The sequence below is a fragment of the Nicotiana tomentosiformis genome, chromosome 10 (genome assembly GCF_000390325.3).
Source record: "Nicotiana tomentosiformis chromosome 10, ASM39032v3, whole genome shotgun sequence".
NCBI classification, from domain to species: Eukaryota; Viridiplantae; Streptophyta; class Magnoliopsida; order Solanales; family Solanaceae; genus Nicotiana; species Nicotiana tomentosiformis.
In genome coordinates, this window is record NC_090821.1 from 76,206,946 (window position 1) to 76,231,155 (window position 24,210).

The 24,210-nt window shown below is 36.0% G+C and overlaps 2 protein-coding genes and 1 long non-coding RNA gene across 7 annotated transcripts; all 3 read right to left on the reverse strand.

Moving 5' to 3' along the window:
* Positions 1-267: 267 nt before the first annotated feature.
* LOC108944033 (uncharacterized) lies at positions 268-2,985 on the reverse strand. Of its 4 annotated transcripts, none has more exons than XR_011411698.1 (3): positions 893-2,944; positions 718-810; positions 268-629 (listed from the first exon to the last, which is right to left on the reverse strand). It is a non-coding gene; the product is annotated as an uncharacterized lncRNA (long non-coding RNA). The 4 variants fall into 4 exon arrangements; XR_011411700.1 differs by lacking the exon at positions 268-629 and having other exon boundaries at positions 784-810; positions 893-1,710; positions 2,644-2,981; XR_011411699.1 differs by lacking the exon at positions 268-629 and having other exon boundaries at positions 784-810; positions 893-1,216; positions 1,405-2,965.
* A 10,845-nt stretch (positions 2,986-13,830) lies between these two features.
* Positions 13,831-14,501, reverse strand: LOC138891393 (uncharacterized). Its single transcript, XM_070187158.1, has 2 exons — positions 13,988-14,501; positions 13,831-13,880 (listed from the first exon to the last, which is right to left on the reverse strand). Exons 1-2 carry the CDS (start codon positions 14,499-14,501, stop codon positions 13,831-13,833), a joined length of 564 nt encoding a protein of 187 aa, XP_070043259.1.
* Positions 14,502-16,702: 2,201 nt separating this feature from the next.
* Positions 16,703-20,268, reverse strand: LOC104089860 (DNA replication complex GINS protein PSF3-like). Of its 2 annotated transcripts, XM_009594863.4 has the most exons (6): positions 20,088-20,268; positions 19,927-19,998; positions 19,351-19,451; positions 18,886-18,984; positions 17,383-17,522; positions 16,703-16,973 (listed from the first exon to the last, which is right to left on the reverse strand). In XM_009594863.4, the coding sequence occupies exons 1-6, from the start codon at positions 20,130-20,132 to the stop codon at positions 16,864-16,866; spliced, it is 567 nt and encodes a 188-aa protein (XP_009593158.1). In that variant the 5' UTR covers positions 20,133-20,268; the 3' UTR covers positions 16,703-16,863. The 2 variants fall into 2 exon arrangements, with proteins under 2 accessions (XP_009593158.1, XP_009593159.1); XM_009594864.4 differs by lacking the exon at positions 18,886-18,984 and having other exon boundaries at positions 20,088-20,254.
* Between the last annotated feature and the right edge of the window lie 3,942 nt (positions 20,269-24,210).

Here is a 24,210-nt window from a genome sequence, read left to right on the forward strand (position 1 = left end):
TAAACAACTAGTGAGGATGATTGGTCATTTTTATTGTAAGACATTAATCTGATCAATCAAGTAACCCATTAATTAGTTAACTCTCACAATATGAAGCCTATGCAGGAGGAGTAAATCGTAGTTACGATGGATGCTCCCACCAACTAAGTTGTCAATTGGGAGTACACCTTTGTATAGTAACCACAATTTTGCCTGAGAAATGAGAAATAATAGTAATAAGGTGTGAGAAATTCCGAAACTTCTTACGCTTCTTAAGAAGTAATAGTATTGGTTGAAAAACATAATTTTCTTAAATGCAGCCTCAAACTGGTGACATGATACAGTTTCACAATACGGGTATCAGCATGAAGAGAAGGTCAAATGAATTGCCTGATTTCTCGAACTCAAGCATGGTAACAACTTCTCTAACTTTGCGAAATAATATGTTCAATATCCTTGTCACAATCTTCAAGAAGCGCAAGTCATCAGGCATCCGAGATATTCGAATTGAGTATCAGTACTTATCAAGTGTAAGCGTCCATAACCATAAGAGATCTCATAAGTTAGATCTTTAACAAAAGTAAGCATCTCCACCAAATAGGAAATAAAGACCATATGTTACAGAGTGCTCCATATGGATGCAAATGTAGCTGCAGACAGATGGATGCCAAACAACAATCATTTGCACAATGGCCCTCCACCAAATGTAAAAGATCACATAAGTAATTACACATATACCTTGCCATCATATTCTCTTCTGGATAGGACCTCGAGAGCAAAATAAGCTGGAGTCCTAACAGTTGATTTTGGCCTCGAATGCAACAGGGACGACTGCAATTGTAGGACGAAAACTATGAGCCTTTCTTAGGGGGATAATAAGTCTATATATACAAATCACCAGAACATCATTAACCTTTGAGTATCCAAAATCACATATCTTCAAGCGTGGAGTTGGACTTCCATCAAGAAGGGTATTCTCCAGCTTCAAATCTGTATGTCATATTTGCTGTAGAGGCAATGGAAGTTTGAAGAAGATTAAGCTCCTTTAAACTAAAAAGATGGCATTTGGAATAAAACTTATACACACAAGTCCAGGTCTAAGATGTATCTAAATTTCTGTTCATATGTTCACACATAAAGAAAGTTCTTTTTTTTTGTTGATAAATTCTTGTAAGTTTTTCACCATTTTGTAATAGTAGTGGACTCCTAAAATAAGCTGCTGGAAAAAGTATCTGGCCTGAAATGATAACAACAAGAAACCAAATGAGAGAAGCATTGAAGATAGTAAATCAAGGCTCTTAAAATCACAGAAATGTGACTTTTAAAATTATATACATCATTACCATTTCTTTATCCTTCAGAATTCTTCTATATGGTAGTCTATGTGAGACTGATTACTGACAAAGTTAAAATTTGAAAATATACCTCATCTTCGCAAAACCTTCCTGCATTGCAAATGCGCTCAAACAGTTCTCCACCAGCTCCATATTCCATAACAATGGCAAGATGAGTGGGAGTCACTAACACATGTATCTCATAAAATAAATGCACAACAATTAGGCCAGCTATTCCGTAGCTTTTCTTGCCATTTTCAAAACAAACTAATATTATCAATAGGGCATTGCAGAATAATAAAACATAAGCACACAAACTTGCCTCCTTGAATTGAATTATGTTTGGATGTCGAAGTGATTTATGATTAATAATCTCACTTGCTAAATTCTCATCAATCTACAATAAAATGTGATATCTCAACTTCATAGAACATTACATGATATTGCTAATTGCATACATGTTTAACTGATAATTAGGAAAATGCGTAACAACAATAATAATAAGACAATGAGCATGAGAAATTTATATCAATTGGAAGACACTTAGTTCAATTAATTGATTTGATGACAATAATAATGCAAACATTGTGTCCTCTCTCAATGTATTTCATAGCCACAAGCTCTTTGATCCCTTGTGCCTAATAAGCCTTGTCACACCAAAATTCCATGACCCTATATTTTTCACAAGCTCGTATTATTCTATTTTCTTATCCTTCACAAACTTCACTATATATTAAAATAAAATATAGAACCCCTTACTAAAAACGACAAATCCAGAAAAACTTTTCAAACACAATCAAAGTCAAATTCTGATGACATATACCAAATTTGGAAATTAAGGTTTTAAATTTAACACAAAGAGGATCAACAAGTGCTAAATACATCCAAGTTTTCCTCAGAAGAAACAAAGACGATTTCAAAATCATGATTGTTGTGATGTTTAAATTGGTGGTATACACTGATCAACAGGTTTGTAAACTTTGTACATGGTAGATACCAGTTAGATAAAATGTATAGACCGATAACTTTGCTTTCAAGGTCGTAAACATTCATATGCGTCAAGATAATGACTATCTACTTGAAGTCCCACATTTAATCAGAGGTGAAAAGTATGTGAAGTGCACAAAATAAAATTCCAATGCAACAACATAAATCATTGAATTGAGTTTAAGGTTTATCCATATATAGGCACAGAATTAGCAGTAAATTCTGATTATCATACCCTGAGGCCAGAGAGAAATAGACCTTTGACATCAAAACCTAATGGGCAAATACAACACATAAATTGTAGTAATTCAAGATCTATGTTTGGGTGTGCTACAGAACCAACCGTTTCGTCTGCTTCATGTCTAAAGATTGGATGCTTATTGACATCTTTAAGAGTCCAAGATATTCCATCTGTAGTGATTTTATTATTTAATTTACCCAATACAAAATCAACCTCATGCTTTAATAACACAGTTTTTGAACATACAGATTCAGTAATTGCGAAAATTGCTTCGGGTCCACCATTGTTCTAATGTGCACAAAGAGCAGCATAACATTCATACATGCCATGTTATTCACTCAAAAGAATTTTTCTGAGGTCTTGGACACGGGAATAAGCAGGAGGAGCAGCTAGGTCTATGGATAGAATGGGTGACGACACTATTGTTGAGGAACTGCCATTAGTTCTCTAACGACCCGGCCGGTCGTTTTGAGTATTATAGCCTCGTTCCTCTATTTACTGCTCAATTTGTGTTTTACAACTATTATGTGACTTGTCGGGGTAATTGGTTCTGGTCTGATGAGGCTTTGAAAAGAATTGAGACACCTAGTCTCCAAGATGAAAGCTTAAGTTAAAATAGTTAATCGGATGTCGACTTATATGTAAACGACCCCAAAATAGAGTTTTGATGATTTCAATATCTCCGTATGGTAATTTTTGACTTAGGAGCATGTCCGAAAAATTATTTGGAGTTCCGTAGTGGAATTAGGCTTGAAATGGCGAAAGTCAATTTTTTTGAAAGTTTAACTGGGGGTTGACTTTTTGATATCGGGGTCGGAATCCGATTTTGGAAATTGAAATAGTTTCGTTATGTCATTTATGACTGGTGTACAAAATTTAAAGTCATTCCGGATTAATTTGATGTATTTCAGCATAAGATATAGAATTTGAAAGTTCAAAGTTCATAGATTTTGATTTGAGGTGCGATTCGTATTTTTAGCGTTGTTTGATGTGATTTGCGGTTTTGACTAAGTTCGTATGATATTTTAGGACTTGTTGGTGTATTTGGTTGAGGTCCCCGGGGCCTCGGGTAAGTTTCGAATGATTAACGGATCGAATTCGAAATTAATAAAATGCTGGAATTTTTCTGTTGCTGATCTATTCGCACCTGCGGAAATGGGCTCGCAGGTGCGATGGTCGTAGAAGAGACAAAGGAGCCGCAGAAGCGACCAGGGAGGCTTTGGACAGAGGATGTAGATGCAGACATGCGGGCACAAAAGCGGCCCAACGCGCGCAGAAGCGCGACCGCAAATGCGATTTGCACATCGCAGAAGCGACCACACTTGCAGATACGAACTTCTTCCGCAGAAGCAAAGGTCGCAGATGCGACCGCTTGTCCGCAGAAGTGGAATGACTGGACAGAAGATAAAATCGTGGGTTTTGGTTTCTTTCTTCTTTTTTCGAATTTTAGAGCTCGGTTTGGGCGATTTTGGAGAGAAATGTTTTCACACAACTTGGGATAAGTGTTCTTGACTCCCCTGTGATTATACTTTATGAATTAATCTTCATTTTTTGTGTAAGATTATCGCATCTTCAAGAGTAATCGAAGGAAACTTCTATAATTTCATAAAACGAATTTTCGACTTTTGAATACCGATTCGGAGTCGGATTTGAGTGAAATTAGTACGGTTGAACTTGTAATTGGATAGATTGTCGAATTTTGTGAGTTTTGTCGGATTTCGAGATGTGGGCCCATGAGAGATTTTTGAGTGTATTTTCAGATTTTATGGGAAAACATTAGTATTTTGATATGGAATTAATTCCTATAATTGTATGAATTAAATCAAATTAATTGTGACTAGATTTGAGCCGTTCAGGAGTGGATACATGCAAAATGGAATTTTTGGAGCATTGTTTAGCTTGCTCGGCATTGGATTCGTCTTGTTCGAGGTAAGTAACTCTTCTAATCCTGGAGCTGAGGGTATGAACCCTGGCTATACATGTTGTGTGTTTGGTGTTGAGGTGATGCACATGCTAGGTGACGGGCGTGTGGGCGTGCACCGTGTGAACTATGACTCTGTTAGTTCTGTGGTACTGTGTAGTTACCTCAACTTATCTGTAATCATGAAATCTCTACGTACTAGAGTTATCGAGCTCTGATTCATGTTAGAAGCCATGTCTAGGCTACATGCTTACCTTGCTGGACCCATTGAGGTCATTATTGTTGTTGAGTTATTTGTTTACGTTGCAATGTCATACTCAGTCATATTCATTTATTGCATATCATATCTCAGTCTCTGTTGTTATTTATTGATACATCATATCATCATTTTGTGCTAGTTCATGTCATTGTGAGCCCGTGAGAGAGAGATTAGAGAGATTGATGATTGAGTGAGGCCGAGTGCCTGATTATGAGTGACATTTATGGGATCGGGCTGCACACCGCAGCGGTTATACTGATTTATGATAGCGCTTGGGCAGAAAGAGACCCTCCGGAGTCTGCACACCCCCAGTGAGTGCGGTTGATTTATATTGAGGGATGAATCTTACCTGGACATGGATCTTGGCCGAAGCATTTATACTTAGGGATGGATCTTCCCCACGGGCTGGATTGGACCTACCCGGTACTGAGTGACTGATGATCAGTTGATATTTATATTCCAGGATGGATCTTCCCTCGACCAAATTGACCATATACAGTACCGAGTAATTGAGCATGATGAGTGAAAAGTGTGAGACAATGAGATTGAGTACTCTGAGTGTGAGTACATGAGTTCATCTTTGAGATACATTGCATTGGCATGCACACATGACATACAATCATAGAGATGTATTTTTTCTCATGTTATACGGTATCACGTCATTCATGACTTCTCACACATATTGTAAACTCTATTCTTAGAAGCTCATGATTTGTACTGCCAGTCCTTGGGGAATATATTATATTAAGATATTTTTTTACTTAATTGTTATTAGAATTAGTTAGTGGTTAACTGGCCTACCTAGTGGGTTGGGTTAGGTGTCATCACGACTAGTTGGATTTTGGGTTGTGACAAAGTGGTATAAGAGCTATAGATTCATAAGCTCTACAACTCATGAGCAAGTATCTAGTAGAGTCTTGCAGATCAGTATGATGACGTCCATACCCATCTTCGAGAGGCTACAAGGTATTTAGTATATATACTTCCCATCTTTCTTTCCTTATCGTACAGGATTGATTCAGCTTGAGGCATAACTCTTTGAATTCCTTCCACGTATTCGTGTGCGCATGTGAGCGCTCGGTATCAACTGTGCATCATAGGCTTGTAATTCTATGAACAATGTTCGAGATGGGTATTCTGTATTTTGGTGATGGGCCAGCCTGGAGGACTTGAGGCCAGGTTTAGACCGCAGCTTAGCTTCGGTAGCTTCAGTTGTATGAACTTGTACATTTGGACTCATATATTCGGTAATGTCCCTACGAGTAGAATTTGTGGGTCGGTGAGCAGTGGAATGGATTTGTGATGAGTATGATGTAACTACGGGATGTGTTAAGACGATTTGAATATAACGAGAAGTGTTTCCTTGAAATGTATAGGAGGGACCATTGGGTGCTTGATTTTTGTTTTGATGTGACGTACCGTCTCGAGTATGAATGTTTTGAAATATCTTTCATGTTGTTAAATTTTGGGATAAATTAAATTCTCATGGTAGGTTATTGAGTTTGGACTCAGATAGACTAAGTGATTGCATAGTGATTGTGACTGCGAAAAGGGTATAACACGATACTAATTTGAAGCTAAGCATGTGGGTTATCTCATGCGGAGTAATCTACGTGGGTGTGTTCCTTATAATGTGAGTGAAGAGTTTCTTTTCTGCCAGCGAGACATATGTGTTTAGATTTGAATTTGAATCTGGTTGAGAATGTTGACTTGAGTGTTAAAAGAATGAATGCGATCTTAGCAGACAATTGGGTTATTTTTATGGTTGGCGTTGTATGAGCTTGAGAAGAATTTTTGTTGAACTGACTGCAGTATTATGGCAGTAATAAAGTATGGATATTGTGAGTTATGGAGTATTTTACTCTATGGCTTTGGGCCACATGGGGGGCCTGCTATTGACAATTCAATTCATGGTTATATGTTAAATTTTAGTTTTGGTCTGAGGTATACTTGTGGATTAGTTATGACTTGCAGAGGTTGAGATCGAGGATGACTCGAGTACTGAAATTTATAAATACCGGTTATATTGCGCTTTATGAGTATATGAAAATCATGGGATGAGTGAGTTGTTATTTGTGAATGATGTAGTGCACACGGAGTATGAATTTGATCAGTGGTGTTAAGGCATGATTACCTCTTTGAGTGGTGTTATGCTAATGGGGGCACATGTCTTTCAGCCTATTTGGGCGGTGCAATTTAGATTCGAGCAAAGTGGGTGACTCTCGAGAAGGTGCTAATGGATTCAAAAAAATATATATATAAGTGGCAATTGAAAATTTTTCGGATTCGTACATCACTAGAATTGGTTATTTACATTTGGATGGTGTCGAGACTTGCGGTAATTCTATATGACTATGGATTATACATTTCAGTATAAGAAAGGGAAGAGGAATATTTTTAAATTTCACATAAGGGCTTTTAGAATGGATGTCTCGATTGTGGTATTTATGGGGTGCTTAAGAAGAATACAACGGCTTATGGGCCTTAGGGAGGTGTGGTTTTATGTTAGTATGTCTTGTAGTGAGCTTTGGGTGAGGATCATAGTGTTCTGACCATGAGAAGTGTCAACTTGAGGGTTATTCAGAAGAAACTCGGAGAAAATAAGACAATTGGGTATGAGGGTAGACCAGTATGATAATGGTATGCTCGGTTCTTTTGGGTGATTAGGATATGGTGAGGCTCTACAGATGTTTTGGTGGAAATATTCTTGGGTTTGGTGACATACGTGGCTTGGTCGAGTTAGAGGAATTCAGTTCAGATAGCGTGGTTATGTGCAAATGGGTTTCAAAGTGTTCTTGATGGTTTCTACCATGGTTTGAACTGAATATTTTCTACCGGTGTGGGGAACATGTTGTGTATTATGATTTCCTCCTGGAAGGAATCAAGAGGAAGGATTCTAACTGACCGGGTATGTAATTTGCTGGTGACTCAGAGTGTTCATGAAGTTCTTGTGTTTTCATGTAATGGCCTAATAGAGGCGGCGCGTGCAACGAGATTGAGATTTGTATGTGAAGTAAACAGTGCAGTTTTGAAGGGATGGTCATGAATTCTTAGACAACATGGGCGGTTCCATTTGACTAGATGAATATTATTACTACTTGGTGTTGCATGAGAATGGTATATATTTCAGAAGGCGCATTATGTTTTGACTTACGGATGTTTAATAAGCATTGTGGTACTCACATGGTCGATAGACTCATGATAATCAAATTATTTCTATGTGGCATAAAAGAATTTTGGAAGTATTCCTCGTGGGATGATCGTGCATGAAAGATGTGTTAGCCATTCGAATGCTAGAATTGGATCAGTTATGATGATTCATGTGTCCCAAAAATTTGCAAACTGGGAGTTCTCCGAAGCATATTGTTTCAAGGTTGCGACCTATTTGAGGTGAGTGTTTTATGTAAACTCAGTGGAGGCATTAGTTGCATTAATTAATTGTGATAGCTACGCGCTATGAGCATGCATATATGTGAGGTTCGAGCCCATGTGCGGGCATCGGGGCAAGTATTCATACTCGGAAGGATGCTTAGGCTATGATATGCCTAGAGTTGACTGTTAAGCATAAAGTTATGACGTTTCTCGTATTCGTACCTTTGTGGAGAACTATCTGGGCTATACTTGAGGTTATAAAGAGGCTAATTCCCTGAGAAAATTTGGTAATTACTATTTATGCGTTAACTTGCCGATTTGAGTTGTGATAGCACACTTTGCACATGCCTACACTATGTCGTGTTATTTATACCAGCCCAGGAGCATGAGAATCTTATTTCATTATCATATACATGTGTACTTGTTTAATTGCTCATGTATGATATGCTGGGATTGGAGGCATGTGATCGTGTCGTGCAGTTAATGTTAATGTGAGCTCTAGAAAAGCTGGTTACCGTTGTTAGATTCGTGTTTTGGTTCTACTATATATGATGAGCTTATAGTATTGCAGTTGTGGTGGTGCTTGTTGAACTTGCAATATGGTTATCTTCTTTGAGATATTTTCCATTTTTAGGTACTCGGATTGCGCAGTTGTTGCATGTCTGTGGGATAGTTGCGCTTACTAATACCTGGTCATTGGACCTATAATGGGTACTATCAGGTTTGATTACGGTATATTTGGGAGGATGACATTGAAAGTCGGCTGAGAAAGTGATTATGGTTCTGGTTGGGGCGAGAGAGCTCTATGACTTGTTGATCTGATAAGGGGTTACGAGATTCTACGTGTTTCTTTTATTATCAACAATGTACAAAGGCTTTGGAATGAGGTTTTATGGAAAGTGGGTTTAATACTAGTACTTGGTTGGTTTTGAGTACTTACTATGATCGGGAATGGTGCTACGAGAATGCGAGTTATGTATTATGTTAGGTGATTATATCTGTGGTTATGGTTATGGCTCGATGCATCTTGTTCAGACTTATATAGTGTGTAACTGTGAGATTCAGGTCTTGTAAGAAATTCTGAATGATTTTGGGCTAAGGTTAAATTAATGATTTTCAGTTGTATTGTGTTACCATGCCTATATAGAATAGGATGACGTGGGATTACCCTCGGGTATATACGAGGTAAGATGGAATAGTGATGTGATGGCTTGGAAATAACTCTTGGCACTTTTGAGGACGAACGTATGTTTAAGTGGGGGAGAATGTAACGACTCAGTCGGTAGTTTTGAGTATTACAACCCCGTTCCCCCATTTAATGCTCAATTTGTGCTTTACAACTGTTATGTGACTTGCCGGGGTAATTGGTTCGGGTCCGATAAGGTTTTGAAAAGAATTGAGACACTAGTCTCCAAGATGAAAGCTTAAGTTGAAATAGTTGGCCGGACGTCGACTTATGTGTAAACGACCCCGGAATAGAGTTTTGATGATTACAATAATTTCGTATGTTGATTTTGGACTTAGGTGCATATCCGGAAAATTATTTGGGGGTCCGTAGTGGAATTATGCTTGAAATAAAGAAAGTCAAATTTTTGGGAAGTTTGATCGGGAGGTTGACTTTTTGATATCGGGGTCGGAATCCGATTCTGGAAATTGGAATGGCTTCGTTATGTCATTTATGACTTGTGTGCAAAATTTGAAGTCATTCTGGATTGATTTGATGTGTTTTGGCACAAGATATAAAATTTGAAAGTTCAAAGTTCATAGATTTTGATTTGAGGTGTAATTCGTGTTTTTAGCATTGTTTGATGTGATTTAAGAATTCAACTAAGTTTGTATGATATTTTAGAATTTGTTGGTGTATTTGGTTGAGGTCCCGGGGGCCTCGAGTGAGTTTTAGATGATTAACGGATCGCATTTGGACTTAAGGAAATGCTGGAACTTTTCTATTGCTGATCTCTTCGCACCTGCGGGAATGGGCTCGCAGGTGCGATGGTCGTAGAAGCGACAAAGGAGCCGTAGAAGCGACCAGGGAGGCTTTGGACAAAGGCTGTAGATGCGGACATGCGGGCGCAGAAGCGGCCCAACGCGCGCAGAAGCGCGACCGCAAATGCGATTTGCACATTGCAGAAGCGACCACACTTGCAGATAGAAACTTCTTCCGCAGAAGCGAAGGTCGCAGATGCGACCTCTTGTCTGCAGAAGCGGAATGACTGGACAGAAGATAAAATCGTGGGTTTTGGTTTCTTTCTTTATTTTTCGAAATTTGGAGCTCGGTTTGGGCGATTTTTGAGAGAAAGTTTTTCACACAACTTGGGGTAGGTCTTCTTGACTCCCTTGTGATTATACTTCGTGAATTAATCTTCATTTTTGGTGTAAGATTATCGAATCTTCAAGAGAAATCGAAGGAAACTTCGATAATTTCATAAAATGAATTTTCGAGTTTTGAATACCGACTCAGAGTCGGATTTGAGTGAAATTAGTATGGTTGAACTTATAATTGGATGGATTATCGGATTTTGTGAGTTTTGTCGGATTCCAAGATATGAGACCACGAGCGATTTTTGAGTGTAATTTCAGATTTTATGGAAAAACATTAGTATTTTGATATGAAATTAATTCTTATAATTGTGTGGACTGAATAAAATTAATTGTGACTAGATTCGAGCCGTTCAGGAGTGGATACGCGCAAAATAGAATTTTTGGAACATTGTTTAGCTTGCTCGACATTGGATTCGTCTTGTTCGAGGTAAGTAGCTCTTCTAATCCTGGAGCTGAGGGTATGAACCCTAGCTATACGTGTTATGTGCTTGGTGTTGAGGTGACGTACATGCTAGGTGACGGGCGTGTGGGCGTGCACCGTGTGAATTATGACTCTGTTAGTTCTGTGGTGATGTGTAGTTACCTCAACTTATCTGTAATCATGAAATCTCTACGTACTAGAGTTATCGAGCTCTGATTCATGTTAGAAGCCATGTCTAGGCTACATGCTTACCTTGTTGGACCCATTGAGGTCATTATTACTGTTGAGTTATTTGTTTACGTTGCAATGTCATACTCAGTCATATACATTCATTGCATATCATTTCTCAGTTTCTGTTGTTATTTATTGATACATCATATAATCATTTTTGGCTAGTTCATGTCATTGTGAGCTCGTGAGAGAGAGACTAGAGAGATTGATGATTGAGTGAGGCCGAGTGTCTGATTATGAGTGACATTTGTGGGATCGGGCTGCATGCCGCAGTGGTTATACTGATTTATGATAGCGTTTGGGCTGAAGGAGTCTGCACACACCCCTAGTGAGCGTGGTTGATTTATATTGAGGGATGAATCTTCCTTGGACATGGATCTTGACCGAAGTATTTATACTTGGGGATGGATCTTCTCCACGAGCTGGATTGGCCCTACCCGGTACTGAGTGACTGATGATCAGTTGATATTTATATTCCGGGATGGATCTTTCCTGGGCCGGATTGACCATATACAGTACCGAGTGATTGAGCATGATGAGTGGAAAGTGTGAGACAATGAGATTGAGTACTCTGAGAGTGTGAGTACATGAGTTCATCTTTGAGATACATTGCATTGAGATGCATACATAACATACAAGCATATAGATGTATTTTTTCTCATATTGTTAGGTATCACGTAATTCATGACTTCTCACACATATTGGCCTATGGGCATTGTGATGCATTTTTCCACTGGCTATTTGGAAAGAAAATGAAATATTTTATTTATTGTTGAAAGGATTTTTTGGAGAATTACTGTTTTCAAACTTACTTATATTTTTTTTGGCAACTTCGGTAAACGACTTGGGATTTTCACTGATACACTTGAAAGGCAGAACTATTTTCAGACATCATGATTTAGCTGAGTATTTATTCTTTGAGTTAATTCTTTCATTACTTGCTTTATATTGTTATGAATTGTTGTTGGTTATTGGAGTTGGATTCTGACCTTAGTACAAGCTCGCCACTGTTTTCAACCTAAGGTCATGCTTGTTATTTATTGAGTACATAGGGTTAGTTGTACTCATACTACACTTCTGCACCTTGCATGCAGATGTTGGCCGCTAATGTTGTTGTGTTCGTTGGGATCTAGATTTGAAGATGTACTTGCGTTTCGGTTGTAGCTGCCTCTTGTTCATGGTAGCCTTAGATTAATAAAACTTTGTTTATGTACTTTTCAAACAGATGATGTATTTACTTCATATGACCTTTGTAAACTTTATTCTTAGAAGCTCATGATTTGTACTACCAGTCCTTGGGGATTGTATCAGATTCAGATATTTCTTTACTTAATTATTTTATTAATTGTTATTGGAATTGGTTAGTGGTTAACTGACTTAACTAGCAGGTTGGGTTAGGTGCCATCACGACTAGTTGAATTTTGGGTCGTGACAAATTCCTACATTCTTCAACTCTTTGATTTGTCTGACAGCCAATTCACTTGTCTCTCAGAACTATTGAGCTGGAACTGAAGACAAACTTCTTTATATCAGGGAAATATTACTTTATAAATCAATTACTTGAAGAGTGAGAATAATAATAATAATAATAATAATAATAATAATAATAATGTGTAAGATACTTACATTCCGTATGTCATTATGTTTTCCCAGCTGTGAGATCACATAACAATTCGAGCACTAAATAGAGAAGGCATTATTAACAGAATGGTGACTTTGATCATACTTTTGTTGTTAAAGTAAGAAAGAGCAGAATCAAATAATATAGTAGAACATATAACACGTAGCAGTAAGCTATTGAGAATCTCAGCACCTAATTTCCCAGTTGGTTCATGAATCTCAGCAAGAAAAGTAGTACTTAAACCTCAAAAAAGATATTGATTATCTTTCGAGTGTCAGATTAAATTTCGAAAAACTTCTTTAAATACTACATTTGTAGCTTGAGTAGTTATTTGTCCATTGTCACCATAAACCAAAATTTTTAATCCTTTTCTAGTTGTCACTCGGAAAAGAGAAACATATAGTTGTCCGTGTGTAAACATAGATTTCTTCAAAAATAATTCTACGTGAGACAATGAATGTCATTGACCTTTGTTGATTGTCCTGGCAAAAGATACAACGATTGAAAATTATCTTTGTTGGAACTTAAATGGAATTCTAGCATGAGATGTAGTTAGAATAATTCTTGTAATAAACACTTTATGTCCAACCATCTGTCCTGATAAAACCTTGGCTTAAATAACTTGATTTCCAAGTTTGGTTATGATCAATCTTGTTCCATTACATAATCCTGCCGAGTGGTGAATATTTCTTAATAACATCACTGAAATACCAACCTTTAGAGTAAGAGCGTGATTTGGAACTCCTAAACATTTAATATTATTTAAGAATTCTGGTGTGTATACATGTTCCAGTGTTGAATAAGTATGGTCAGAGCTGCAGATTGTATCAGAACTCAAATATGATTTCTCAGAACTTTTATTAAGCGAAATCATATATTCGTTGATTGATTCCACCATATCAAGAGTTGGAGCAAGAATGACTCTTTATCGGAGGTATCCTATATTACTGCAACGATTATTGAAATCAGGATATGTACTTTCTACAATTGCAGATATTGGATCAACAGATTATTTTATCAAAAGATCATTTGGTGTTTGGACTTTTTCATAGCCATCAACAGAAGTACCAACCATACCATCGCCAATTGCCAAAATCCAATCTGAAAAAACTCTCAACTCATTCAGATGAGTCCCTATTTCATTACCTTGCAATCTCACATTCTTTGTTAACTTTAAGAGTTGACAGTGAGGCTACAAATAAGAAGAATTGAGAGATGCATTAACAATATCTTGTCTAGTACCTTTTGGAATGACAGGTAATATTTGTCTAAAGTCACTACCAAGAATAATTATTTTACCTCCAAATGGTCGGTCTAAATTGGATGCATCTTTAAATCTAAGAATATCTCTTAAAGTATCAAGAGCTTCAAAATAATATCTATGCATCATGGGTGCCTCATCCCAAATAATCAACTTTGCCTTGATAATTAAATTTGCTAAAGGAGTAGCTTGCTTGATATTACATGTTGAATCTTCAGTTAGATTTAGAGGAATCACTAATCTTGAATGAGCTATTCGACCACCTGATAATAACAGAGATGCAATCCCGCTAGATGCAATAGTTAACACAATATCTCCTCTAGATTTTATGGCAGAAGACAGAGTTCTCCAAATAAAAGTCTTACATGTTCCTCCAAAACCATATAAAAAGAAAAATTCACCTTTGTCTTCATTCATATCTCTTATTATTTTTTCATAAATTGACTTTTGTTCATCTGTCAAATTCCTTATTAGTTGTTGATGTTCCTCTGCCAAAGCGCGTTTATTATAACGCAATGCATCCCGGATTATTGTTGTCAACTTCTTCCGCATTATAAATAGGCTTTGGCATTGTTGGAAAGTCCTGAAAATTTCTTCCACATCCTTTTTAAAAAAAAATCAAGCTTTTGCAAACAACGATTTTTCAATTCATCTTCTGCTAAGTCAGCTTCTGAAATAACAGAAAAATATGAAATAATTAAATACAATAAAATGTTAAAGTTTAGTTTAGCTACATGAAATTAATAATAAGATTAACGAAAAATAAAATATTTAATAGTGGTTTACATGAATTTGAAGCATCAGTAGTTTTCTCAACTATTGTCCTCTCCGTAAATGTCAGCCTCAAATTGTGTGTCGTAGTCTTTAATTTCAAATTATTTGCTACGATAACAAAGTAGGTCATGCGATATAAGCCGAGTTCCTGTATCTTATTCCTAAAGAACTTAGTAACATGCTTCCTGATTGAGGCATATATACGATCACCCTAGAAAATCATATTAATTGTTAGGATGTATTAGATTGGTATAAATTGTTAGTGCTGGAAATTAATAAACAATTGTCAACAAACATTGTAAATTTTTTAGGCAGAATGCGCATATTTTTAGAATTTGCAGTAGTTATAGAGATTAAACAATTGTCAATAAACATTGTAACTTCCTTTGGCAAAATATATGCATATTGTTAGAATTTGCAGCAATTTCAGGAGGAACATCATATTTTGTTTCTCAGATGGATTATATAAGATGTAATATATTGGTAATAATTTTTTTTTGCTGGAATTAGTAAACAATTATCAATCAAATGTTCACAAACAGAAATAGAAATAAGACTACACCACATAATCACTTCAAGTAGGTAGTTTCATCTTTTTGAGTATTGCTGGAAACTAATAAACAATTGGGAAATAACGTTAGAAACAGAAAGAGAAATAAGGGTACTACGCAAATAGTTTCACGTAGAAATTTTCATCTATTTGAAAATTTTGAAAAACTTATGAACCATAGCAGCAGAGAAGAGGAAGAAAAAAGTAAAAGCAATTATAAATATATTACCTTTGCATTAGTAATACCAACTCTATCGAATAAGGTATTTCAGGCTTGTAGCGATCCGGTATTTCCCACATTCGAACTACTCTAACTTTTAAATTTTATTGCATGGCGTTGCTTGAAATTTGTCTATGTCATGAAGTTTTGTAGCCATATTTGTAAAGTTCTTAATTCTGACCAAAGCAAAAAGAGAATGGAAATCCAAACATGGGAGTCAACTCCAGACGTGGATTAAAGTAATTTTTTTTTTTGAATTTTCAGGTTTAACAAATTAAAAAAAAATATACCAACAAACATGGAAGTCAAAGTAGATGTATACTAAATTGGAAGTTTTAAAGCTTGTGAACTTCTGTAAACAAATTAAAGAAAAACTCGCACAACAAACATGTGGAAGTTTTAAACGTTGTGAACTTCTTTTAACAAATTAAAAAAAAAATGCGCAGAACAAACATGAAAGTTTTAAACCTTGTAAACTTCTTTTAACAAATAAAAAAATTGCAGATGAAACATGGGAATCAGATGTCCAACTGCATTAGCATATATTTAAATTTCTATTTTAAATTATTTTTGAACCTCCAAATTAGTTGGAGGTTTGTACTAAAATTGGACACATGTTTAATTTTTGTTTTGACACTTGACACAATAATATGACTTTGCTTCTCCAATTCTATATAGATAGAAGATTGGTATCTGGTTGGTCTAACTTGTCGTTCATCTAAATTATTTTATCGAGTATTGTTACCTTCTACTAGCACAAGTATAGAACTTAGATAGATGCGAAAGAAATTACTTTATAGATAGATGCGAAAGAAATTACTTTACAATCTTCGTACTTAAGACTGAGCAGCTTTTATAAAAGCAAATTTTTCTACAGTGAAACCTCTTTGTAACGGCATTCCTACATAATAGTCATTCACTATAAAAGCCAAGTTTTTATCGGAACTGATTTTTATGTTATGATGATATGTCCTTTATAACAACACTTTACTATAGCAACCAAAAAATATTGGAACAAACGACAGTATTATCGAGAGATTTGACTGTATATTCATTTCCTTTTATAATTGTTTATTGGAGACTCTGCTCTTTAATGCAGGTAGCCTTGCATATTGTTTCCTTTCTTCTATGTTAGTAAGAAGAAGGAAAAAGTTGTTCCATTTTCTTGACTGCGTTTGAGGGGAAAAGAGCATGAATAAAAAATAAAGCTTAAAGCAGTAAAAATGGATATATTAGCCTCATCAGCTAGTCTTCAGATCAGAAATTTTACAATACACTTGAAAAAAGAAGTAAATTTCATAGAATAGCCAAATAGATACTACATCTTCACATCTTAGTAGGAATGATCATATCTTTTCAAGTACCAAAACTCATTCAACTGGCTTCCTCTTTCTTCCAAGTACAGAAGCTTTCTGCAATCTAGGACCTCCCATTCGCCACTTCTTAAATGCTGCTGTTGAGGACTGACCAGCTTCATACACTTCGCCATGAATGAAAACCAGAAAATTAGTAATGAATCTTACAAGTATTTGGATCAGATACTTTTTCGACGCTAAACATTTCAAAGTGTTTGCTTGGTGGTGTTCTTAAAAGAAGTTATTTTAACAGAACAAAAGTCTTCTGGCCCCTAACTTCTGGCCCGTAAAAGCAATGTGAGACTGTTTTCCAGAAAAAAAACAGCACATTTTTGGGAGGAAAGCTTTTAAGCACGACGATTCAATCACATCTTTGTTGTCCAGAACTTCAAAGAAGCTTTTTCAATGAGATTCTCAAATGAACTGTGTAAGCGACACTAGTCAGAAGACATTTAATTTTGTTTTCTTTTTCTTTATTTGGGAAAAGGGGGGTTATTCTGGATAGGAATCAAAAGGTTATAAGAGTTTTCTCACGTTTAGTCTCTTCTTTTGTGAGAAGAGTCAAGTGCTTGGGAGCCACAATTGATGCTGCAGTATGAGACTTGATGAGGACTTCTCTGTATCTTGTTTGAAATGCAACCAGAAGTAGAGGCCCAATGGTTTTCTCACCAATCCTGTCCAATAAGAAAGACATAAAATATAAGGTAATGTCGACCTGAAGAAACATCAAATTAGCATCTAGGTTTGAAGGAAAGAAAATCAGGAGAAACAACAAACTTTAGGCAACAAGAGCTGCAAATGTACTTCTAGACACACTCAAAAGTACCAGAATTTGAAGATGAAAGATGCATACCAACCACATCATTTATTAATGTAGCAAAAGAGAACTGGGAATAGTTAAGACTATTGATTACTGGTTCACTATCAAATCAAAAGTAGCTAAGATCTTGCACTACCATATACAGATTGTGCCACAGAATGAACAGATATTTTTATAATTTCTGCAAAAGACAGCTCATAATCAAACAGGGGGGAGAACGACTTCAGGTTTCCCTTCCATATTAGGTCCTGATTTTGCACAAGTGTAACCAAAAGAAAGGCCCGTTTCAACTCTGCTCAATAATATTTTGTGTTTCCAGCTTTTTCATCTACAAAGGATAAAATCAACCACGAAGCACACTCCTAAGTTTAAACACCTAACCTCAAGAAATGTCCTTTTCTGCTTTTAACAGGAACACTTTATTCGCATAATATTTCCAACAGAAAACGACTCTGTATCCGTAGTCTACCCAAAAACTCTTCAATTCATTTGGATAATTCCATCTTTCATGACTGCATATGCAGAATCAGCAAGAATGTGAGCACCGTGTCAGAGGGTATCACCATATCTTGTAAGGACTAACAAGAGCTTCATCAGCTAACATTTGCATAGCATTGTTGAACTGTTGGACCTTCTCTCCTATGTTTTTCTTTGGGCTCGCATTGTAGGGGGGGAAAAAAAAAAGACAAACAACCTTGAACTGGGGGAGCATCTAAGTGATGCCGTTGTAAAGTCATCAAGGTCATATTTATGCTCTAAATGTAGCATCGTTTCCTCAATATTCACCACCAATCACCACTTCCCATAACTCGGCTAATGTGAAAACTATTACCTCTCGGCACTATTCGGATTATATTAAGTTCTTCCAGCAGCACTTTGGCTCAACTATGGGTGCTATAAATGTTCAAGTAAAGTGCTTAACATAAAGTACCATGAACTGAACGAGTTTCAGGGTAAAACGCCATGCTTCACATAAAATAATATGAGCTGCATCAGTTTCTATTAAAAGCTCTCTTCCCTGCAGCTTTCTGATCCACTCTTTTTTAACATGAGCACAATCATTTCTCACATTAATTGGTCACTATTGTGATATAAGATCGATAAATCTACATCAGCTTCCTCTACTTGGGGTTTTGGGAGGTTTTGCAAAAGAAGAAACGGGTGCAAGGTAATATAACAATTGCAGGCAGAAAGGAACAAAGACAAGAAGAACTCACAGACGTGCTATCTTGCATCCAAAATTATAAAAGTACGGGCATAAACTTCTCAGATCCACATGTGCTGCATCAGCTCCTATCTCATTCCTCGTTTTGGCTCTGGTAAATTAACATACAAGAAACAGATGGGTGGAAATTTTCAAATGCTGGAACTTGGATCTATTATTGATCTATAAAAAAATCACCGGTGTGAATTATCATATGAGATACGGCGAGTTTTAGACAGCACATGAAAGAGTCTGAATATAGCAGATTGTCATCAGTCTGAAGAGAACATCAACCAATCTACAATCTTTTAACTGATTTTTAAAGATAACAAATTGATGTCGGCACAAGTAAGACCAAGTGTCCATAAATCCAACATCTCTTCCATTAACTGCCACTTTTTGCATACTTAACTAATTCCACTTGTGTTTCAAATAAACATAAACATGAAACCATGATAAGAAACATTAAGAACTTTACTTCGTGTCAAAATATGGAGGAACTTTGATAGACACCGCCTGTCTCACATATAACTCCTGGGCAAGCCAAAAGGGCATTTCTACTTGTGTACCAGCTTCCACCTGTATTTGAAGGTAAAAAATAACCATCAAAATTTGGTCATGAAAATTTCTATGCACTGAAGGTGTAAAATTTATTTGCACAATCAGGTCACTTAAACAGAGACTTCAGAGTTTGGAATTTATGGGTTCCTAACTACATCAATCTCAAGTTAATATACAATAAAAATTGAGTTCACACTTCACAGTCAAATATCTATAGATATTTCGTAAATTTCTTAATACATATACAAGGTCTAGTCAAAAGTTATTGAGTTCAGTGAACCCATAAGTTATGTGGTAGATCCGACCCTTCTTTTAAAAGGTAATAACATATAACTACTTATTTAATACGCATAACCTAGAATAAATGATAAGTTACATGTTATACTATGTTAAATTACACTAATGGTATAAATAAATTAATACAATATCAGTGTGTATAACTTAAACACGAAAAATAAAATCGATTCAACATAAAATTCCCTCAGAAATTTACCTTGTTAGTGTCATCAGCACAGTCAAAAATCCCAACTTCATTAGCTGTTTGCAAGAACACAGCTGGAACAAGCTGAATTCCAAAAATATTATCAAACCCATATATATTTTTCCACCAATAGCTTAAAAAAAGCATTAAAAAAAATCAAGAACAAGGAATACCTCTTCTTCAGCTAAGATATCATCAATGTCATAGTAATTTGCCATTTTAACTTAAAAAGGTGAACTTTTCAACAAATTGGACTCAGACTCACTTGATAACTTGCTGAAATAGAAACCCCAAAAAAGTTATGAACAATTCGAAGCCCTAACCCGCCCTATTTTTAGCAATTCGTAGTTTTTCAAAAAATTGAGATGAAAATGGCGCTAAGTAGATGAATTTGTACATGCCCCCCCTTTAGTTTTACACTTGTTGCATTTATGCCCCTGGATTTTTGGAATGTTGTTTCGATCACTATTTCTCTTTTGATAAGAGTTAAGGAAGAAAAATAAATAAATGAAAAGTTACCTGACTTTTCTTCTATTTGTACTACACAGGTATAAGCATTATGATGCAATCAAAAGCCACAAGTAAACTAGAGGTTTACTGAAATAAATATTAGTTGGCATGACCGGTTGACCATCTCGGTTCAATTATGATGCGAAAAATTAATTGAAAATTACATTGGCATATATTGAAGAAATATAAGATTCTTCAACAATTGTGCTGCTTATTCTCATGATATACCAGTTAAGGTTGGGATTGAATCCCTTGATTTCTGGAACGAATAAAAGGTGATAAATATATGGGCCCAGTCACCTTCCATGTGGATCGTTTACTATTATATGATTTTAATAGATGCATCTATTTCATGGTAGCATGTGCATTTGTTATCAACTTGCAGTTTGGCTTTTGCAAGATTGATTACTCAAATTATTAGAGCATAGTTCCAGAATATAAATTATGATGATTTATCTTGATAATACTGGTTTAAATCCAAGTTGGTTTAGCAGAAATTGTATGTCTCCAATTATATCTAAACCATTGGTTATGAGAACAAAACTGCCAAAATAAAATTTGGTATGTGATGTATTATTTAATATACAATAACACTTGTATGCATCTAGCCAAGTTATGATAAGTTCTCCCTATCACAATCGATTCAGGGTCAGGAACCAAATAATTTTCATCTAGAAATATGAATGTGCTATATGATCTAATTGTTCCACCACAATGCACAAAGATGGATCCCCAAATAAGGCTAGGGATATATGTTGGTGATCCCAAGAATATGGGAGAAAATGGGCAGCTGAAAAAATAATGCATGTAATGAATTATTATGAGTACATCTAGATCCTCGTACGAGAAAATGTGAACTTGAAGTTCAAGTGATAATTCATTTGCAAAATATTTTCAGGCGTATTTGCTGACCCAAAACTAAATGTCATATTCAGCTGCTAATGCTCCAAATAAAATAAAGTTCATAATGAATAGAGTCTATGGCATGCATAAAGCATAATAGACTAATCGGTTCCAAAGATAAAACTCCTCGAAGAAGGAGAGGAGCAAATGTTCAAGATGGTCATAATAAGGAGGCAAGTGCTCTAAAAGAGTACCACGACATAACACTTCATAAGACCTCATGGGAGAGGCTCATGTACCTGAAAATAATAAGATAAAAAAATCTCAATAAGTTATGTCTTTATTGGGTAATAGTAGAACCGATATAAAATGATCGTCGACGATATTGTTAATATAATGTAGCGCTCAATATTATTATATATATTGACAAGGATCTTGAGCTCAAATCTGTCATGAAATTTGGACAGTTTGGCCAAATAAAAAATACGCAATGAAAATTGATTTCACCTGAAAAATATGACGGATAGTCCCAACACCTGAAAGTATAAAGCCAGTAGAGGTATAAATGTGTTCTTGTGCGAAAAAAAGGGTCAAGTCGATAGATATAAAGACGACTTGTATCACAAGAAGATTTGTAAATATCCTGGCGTTGATTATATAGAGACATGTTCTCCTGTGGTGGATGTCTCCATTTCAAGTTTTAATCTAGAAATACAAGAAAAACGTGATATGGTCATTATGCTTTGGATATGTATAGATTGGTATGGCGGAGCCCCGTCCCGGCCTTTATGACGTTTATGTACTCTTAGAGGCTTGTAGACATATGTCATGTATATGAATGATTGTATGATCTTGTCGGCCTATATTTTGAGTGTACAAATAATTATTTCGGTCGTATAGGCCCGTATATCACATGTATGAGTTTGTATACCATGTTGGGTCATCCTATGTCGAGTATTCCCTTAAGTTTTATTCTGGTTATCTCATGACGGTACTTCTGGCACACTTACCCATGATGGTATGATTAGAAAGATATGTTACGTTGGTACTCGGTTGAGTAAGACACCAATTGCTCGTCGTAGCCTTGCGGTTTGGATCGTGGCATAAAGTCTTCAAAACTTTTTAAATACCAAAAAGAGTAACAACAAAAGACGCTAAAAAGATAGAAGAAAATTCGATACCCAACATATGCAATAAGTGTGAGTTATTTCTCTTCAGCTATATTAAGTAGTATAGGATGGACCAGCAATATTAAAGACTATCTTTCGCAGATGATAGATCCTCAGTAAATGCATACTGTGTCTACCCAATTTAAGTGTTTATAAAAACCTCACTAATGGTCAGTAAATGAATTAGATAACAATTTAGTAACATTTTAAAATCGAATAGCATGAAATTTCCAAAAACAAAAGAAGAAGAAGAGGAAATTCACGACACCAACTTTATCTTTCTATTTTGCGAAAAGGCCCAAAAATGACCTTGTGTTATTCGAAATGAATCACTTATAACCGTTGTTTCAACTTGAGCCTACTAATGACCTTGTCGTTAAAGAATGAGCCTAGTACTACCTTTTTTACTAATGACTACTCCCTTTGTCCAAAAAAATTAGGACATGACACGTGTCTTAATCAACCCACCCCCAATATTTTTTTACCAAACCCCTCGCTACGCTACGCTACCCCTCCCCGACTTATTTCATCCACCCCTCCCCCTTTTACCCAAACACCAAATCAAACGACTTCCCCACAGTTTTTCCGCTAGGGTTCTCTATCTTTCTTCAATTCCAAATTAGATTAAGGTTCCATCACTATTTTCGGCCTACTTACTCGGTTAATCCCCTGATCTCTTTATAAATATATCTGATTGTTCTAGTTCATTATATGGGTCGAAGAAGAGGTGTCTTTGTGGTCTTATTGCCCACCATTTTACAGCATATACTTCTGAAAAATGCGGGTAGGCACTTTTTTAAGTGCCCAAAATCTGAGGTAAGTCAGCTTCATTTATGGCTAATAGTGTTCTTTTAATTCTCAAAAGCATTCTAGCGTTCTTAGGATTCTCATGAAATATTTGGGTTTATTTTTGTTGTGTTATTTTTACAGAAGAAATCACGTGGTTATTGGGAGTGGCAGGATAATGAATTACCTCCAAGAATTGTGATTTTGATTAGTAGTCTTAAAAGAAAATTGGAAGATGCTGAAATGCAAAGAGATATTTTGAAGAAGAAGATGGTCGATTATGATATCGGTCGGAAATTGCGACCGACTTCGGTCGCTATTTTTTACCGACCAACTTAATTTCGACGGATTAAAGTCGGTCGAAAATCGGTCGGTTCTTTTAGTTTTTGACCGATTTCGATCGGTATTTTTAGATGGTTTAAGACAATTTTCTAGTAGTGAGTGGGTTTTGGGTTGTGACAGAAATATAGCCTCTAAAAGTACGTACACTTATGTCCAGTTTCGATGTACTTTGCTTCAAATCCCTGTTATGCATTTGTGTTCGTGTTTTGTCTTTGTATTTTGTATGAAAAGAAGGAAAGTCAAGAGAATGGCTTTCTGTTCTTGAATAAAATAGGGATTTGAATGCAAGGATTGTTTAAATTTATAATGTTTGTATGATTCACTATATATACATTACCAGATTTGTTTATGATGTATTACGTATGTAATCATCACCTAATATTTTTAGTCTCGGTTGAGAATTGAATCTGAAACTAGGGGCGGATCGAAGCTAGCATAGGACTTGCCGGCCGAACCCGGTAATTTTGATCCAAACCCTATAATTGTCTTAATTAAAAAATTTATTGAATATGTATAAATTTAATTTAGAACCCAGTAACATAAATAAACTAGAATCCCGAACCCACAAGGTTCAAATTCTAGCTCTGCCTCTACTGAAACCTCATGATCCCAAATCCACTTCATTGACTACTAGATCACACCTTTG

Bases quoted from the DNA above. Each gene is read 5' to 3' on its own strand.
- LOC138891393 (XM_070187158.1), bottom strand. From the start codon at position 14,501: ATGCGGAAGAAGTTGACAACAATAATCCGGGATGCATTGCGTTATAAT. The intron at 13,881-13,987 runs GTAAAATAATTA...TCTTATTTGTAG, and splicing joins TTTAGACCGACCATTTGGAG to CCTCACTGTCAACTCTTAAA.
- LOC104089860 (XM_009594863.4), bottom strand. From the start codon at position 20,132: ATGGCAAATTACTATGACATTGATGATATCTTAGCTGAAGAAGAG. The intron at 19,999-20,087 runs GTATTCCTTGTT...TTTGGAATTCAG, and splicing joins ATATCTTAGCTGAAGAAGAG to CTTGTTCCAGCTGTGTTCTT. The intron at 18,985-19,350 runs GTAAAGTTCTTA...TTAATTTACCAG, and splicing joins CCTCCATATTTTGACACGAA to AGCCAAAACGAGGAATGAGA.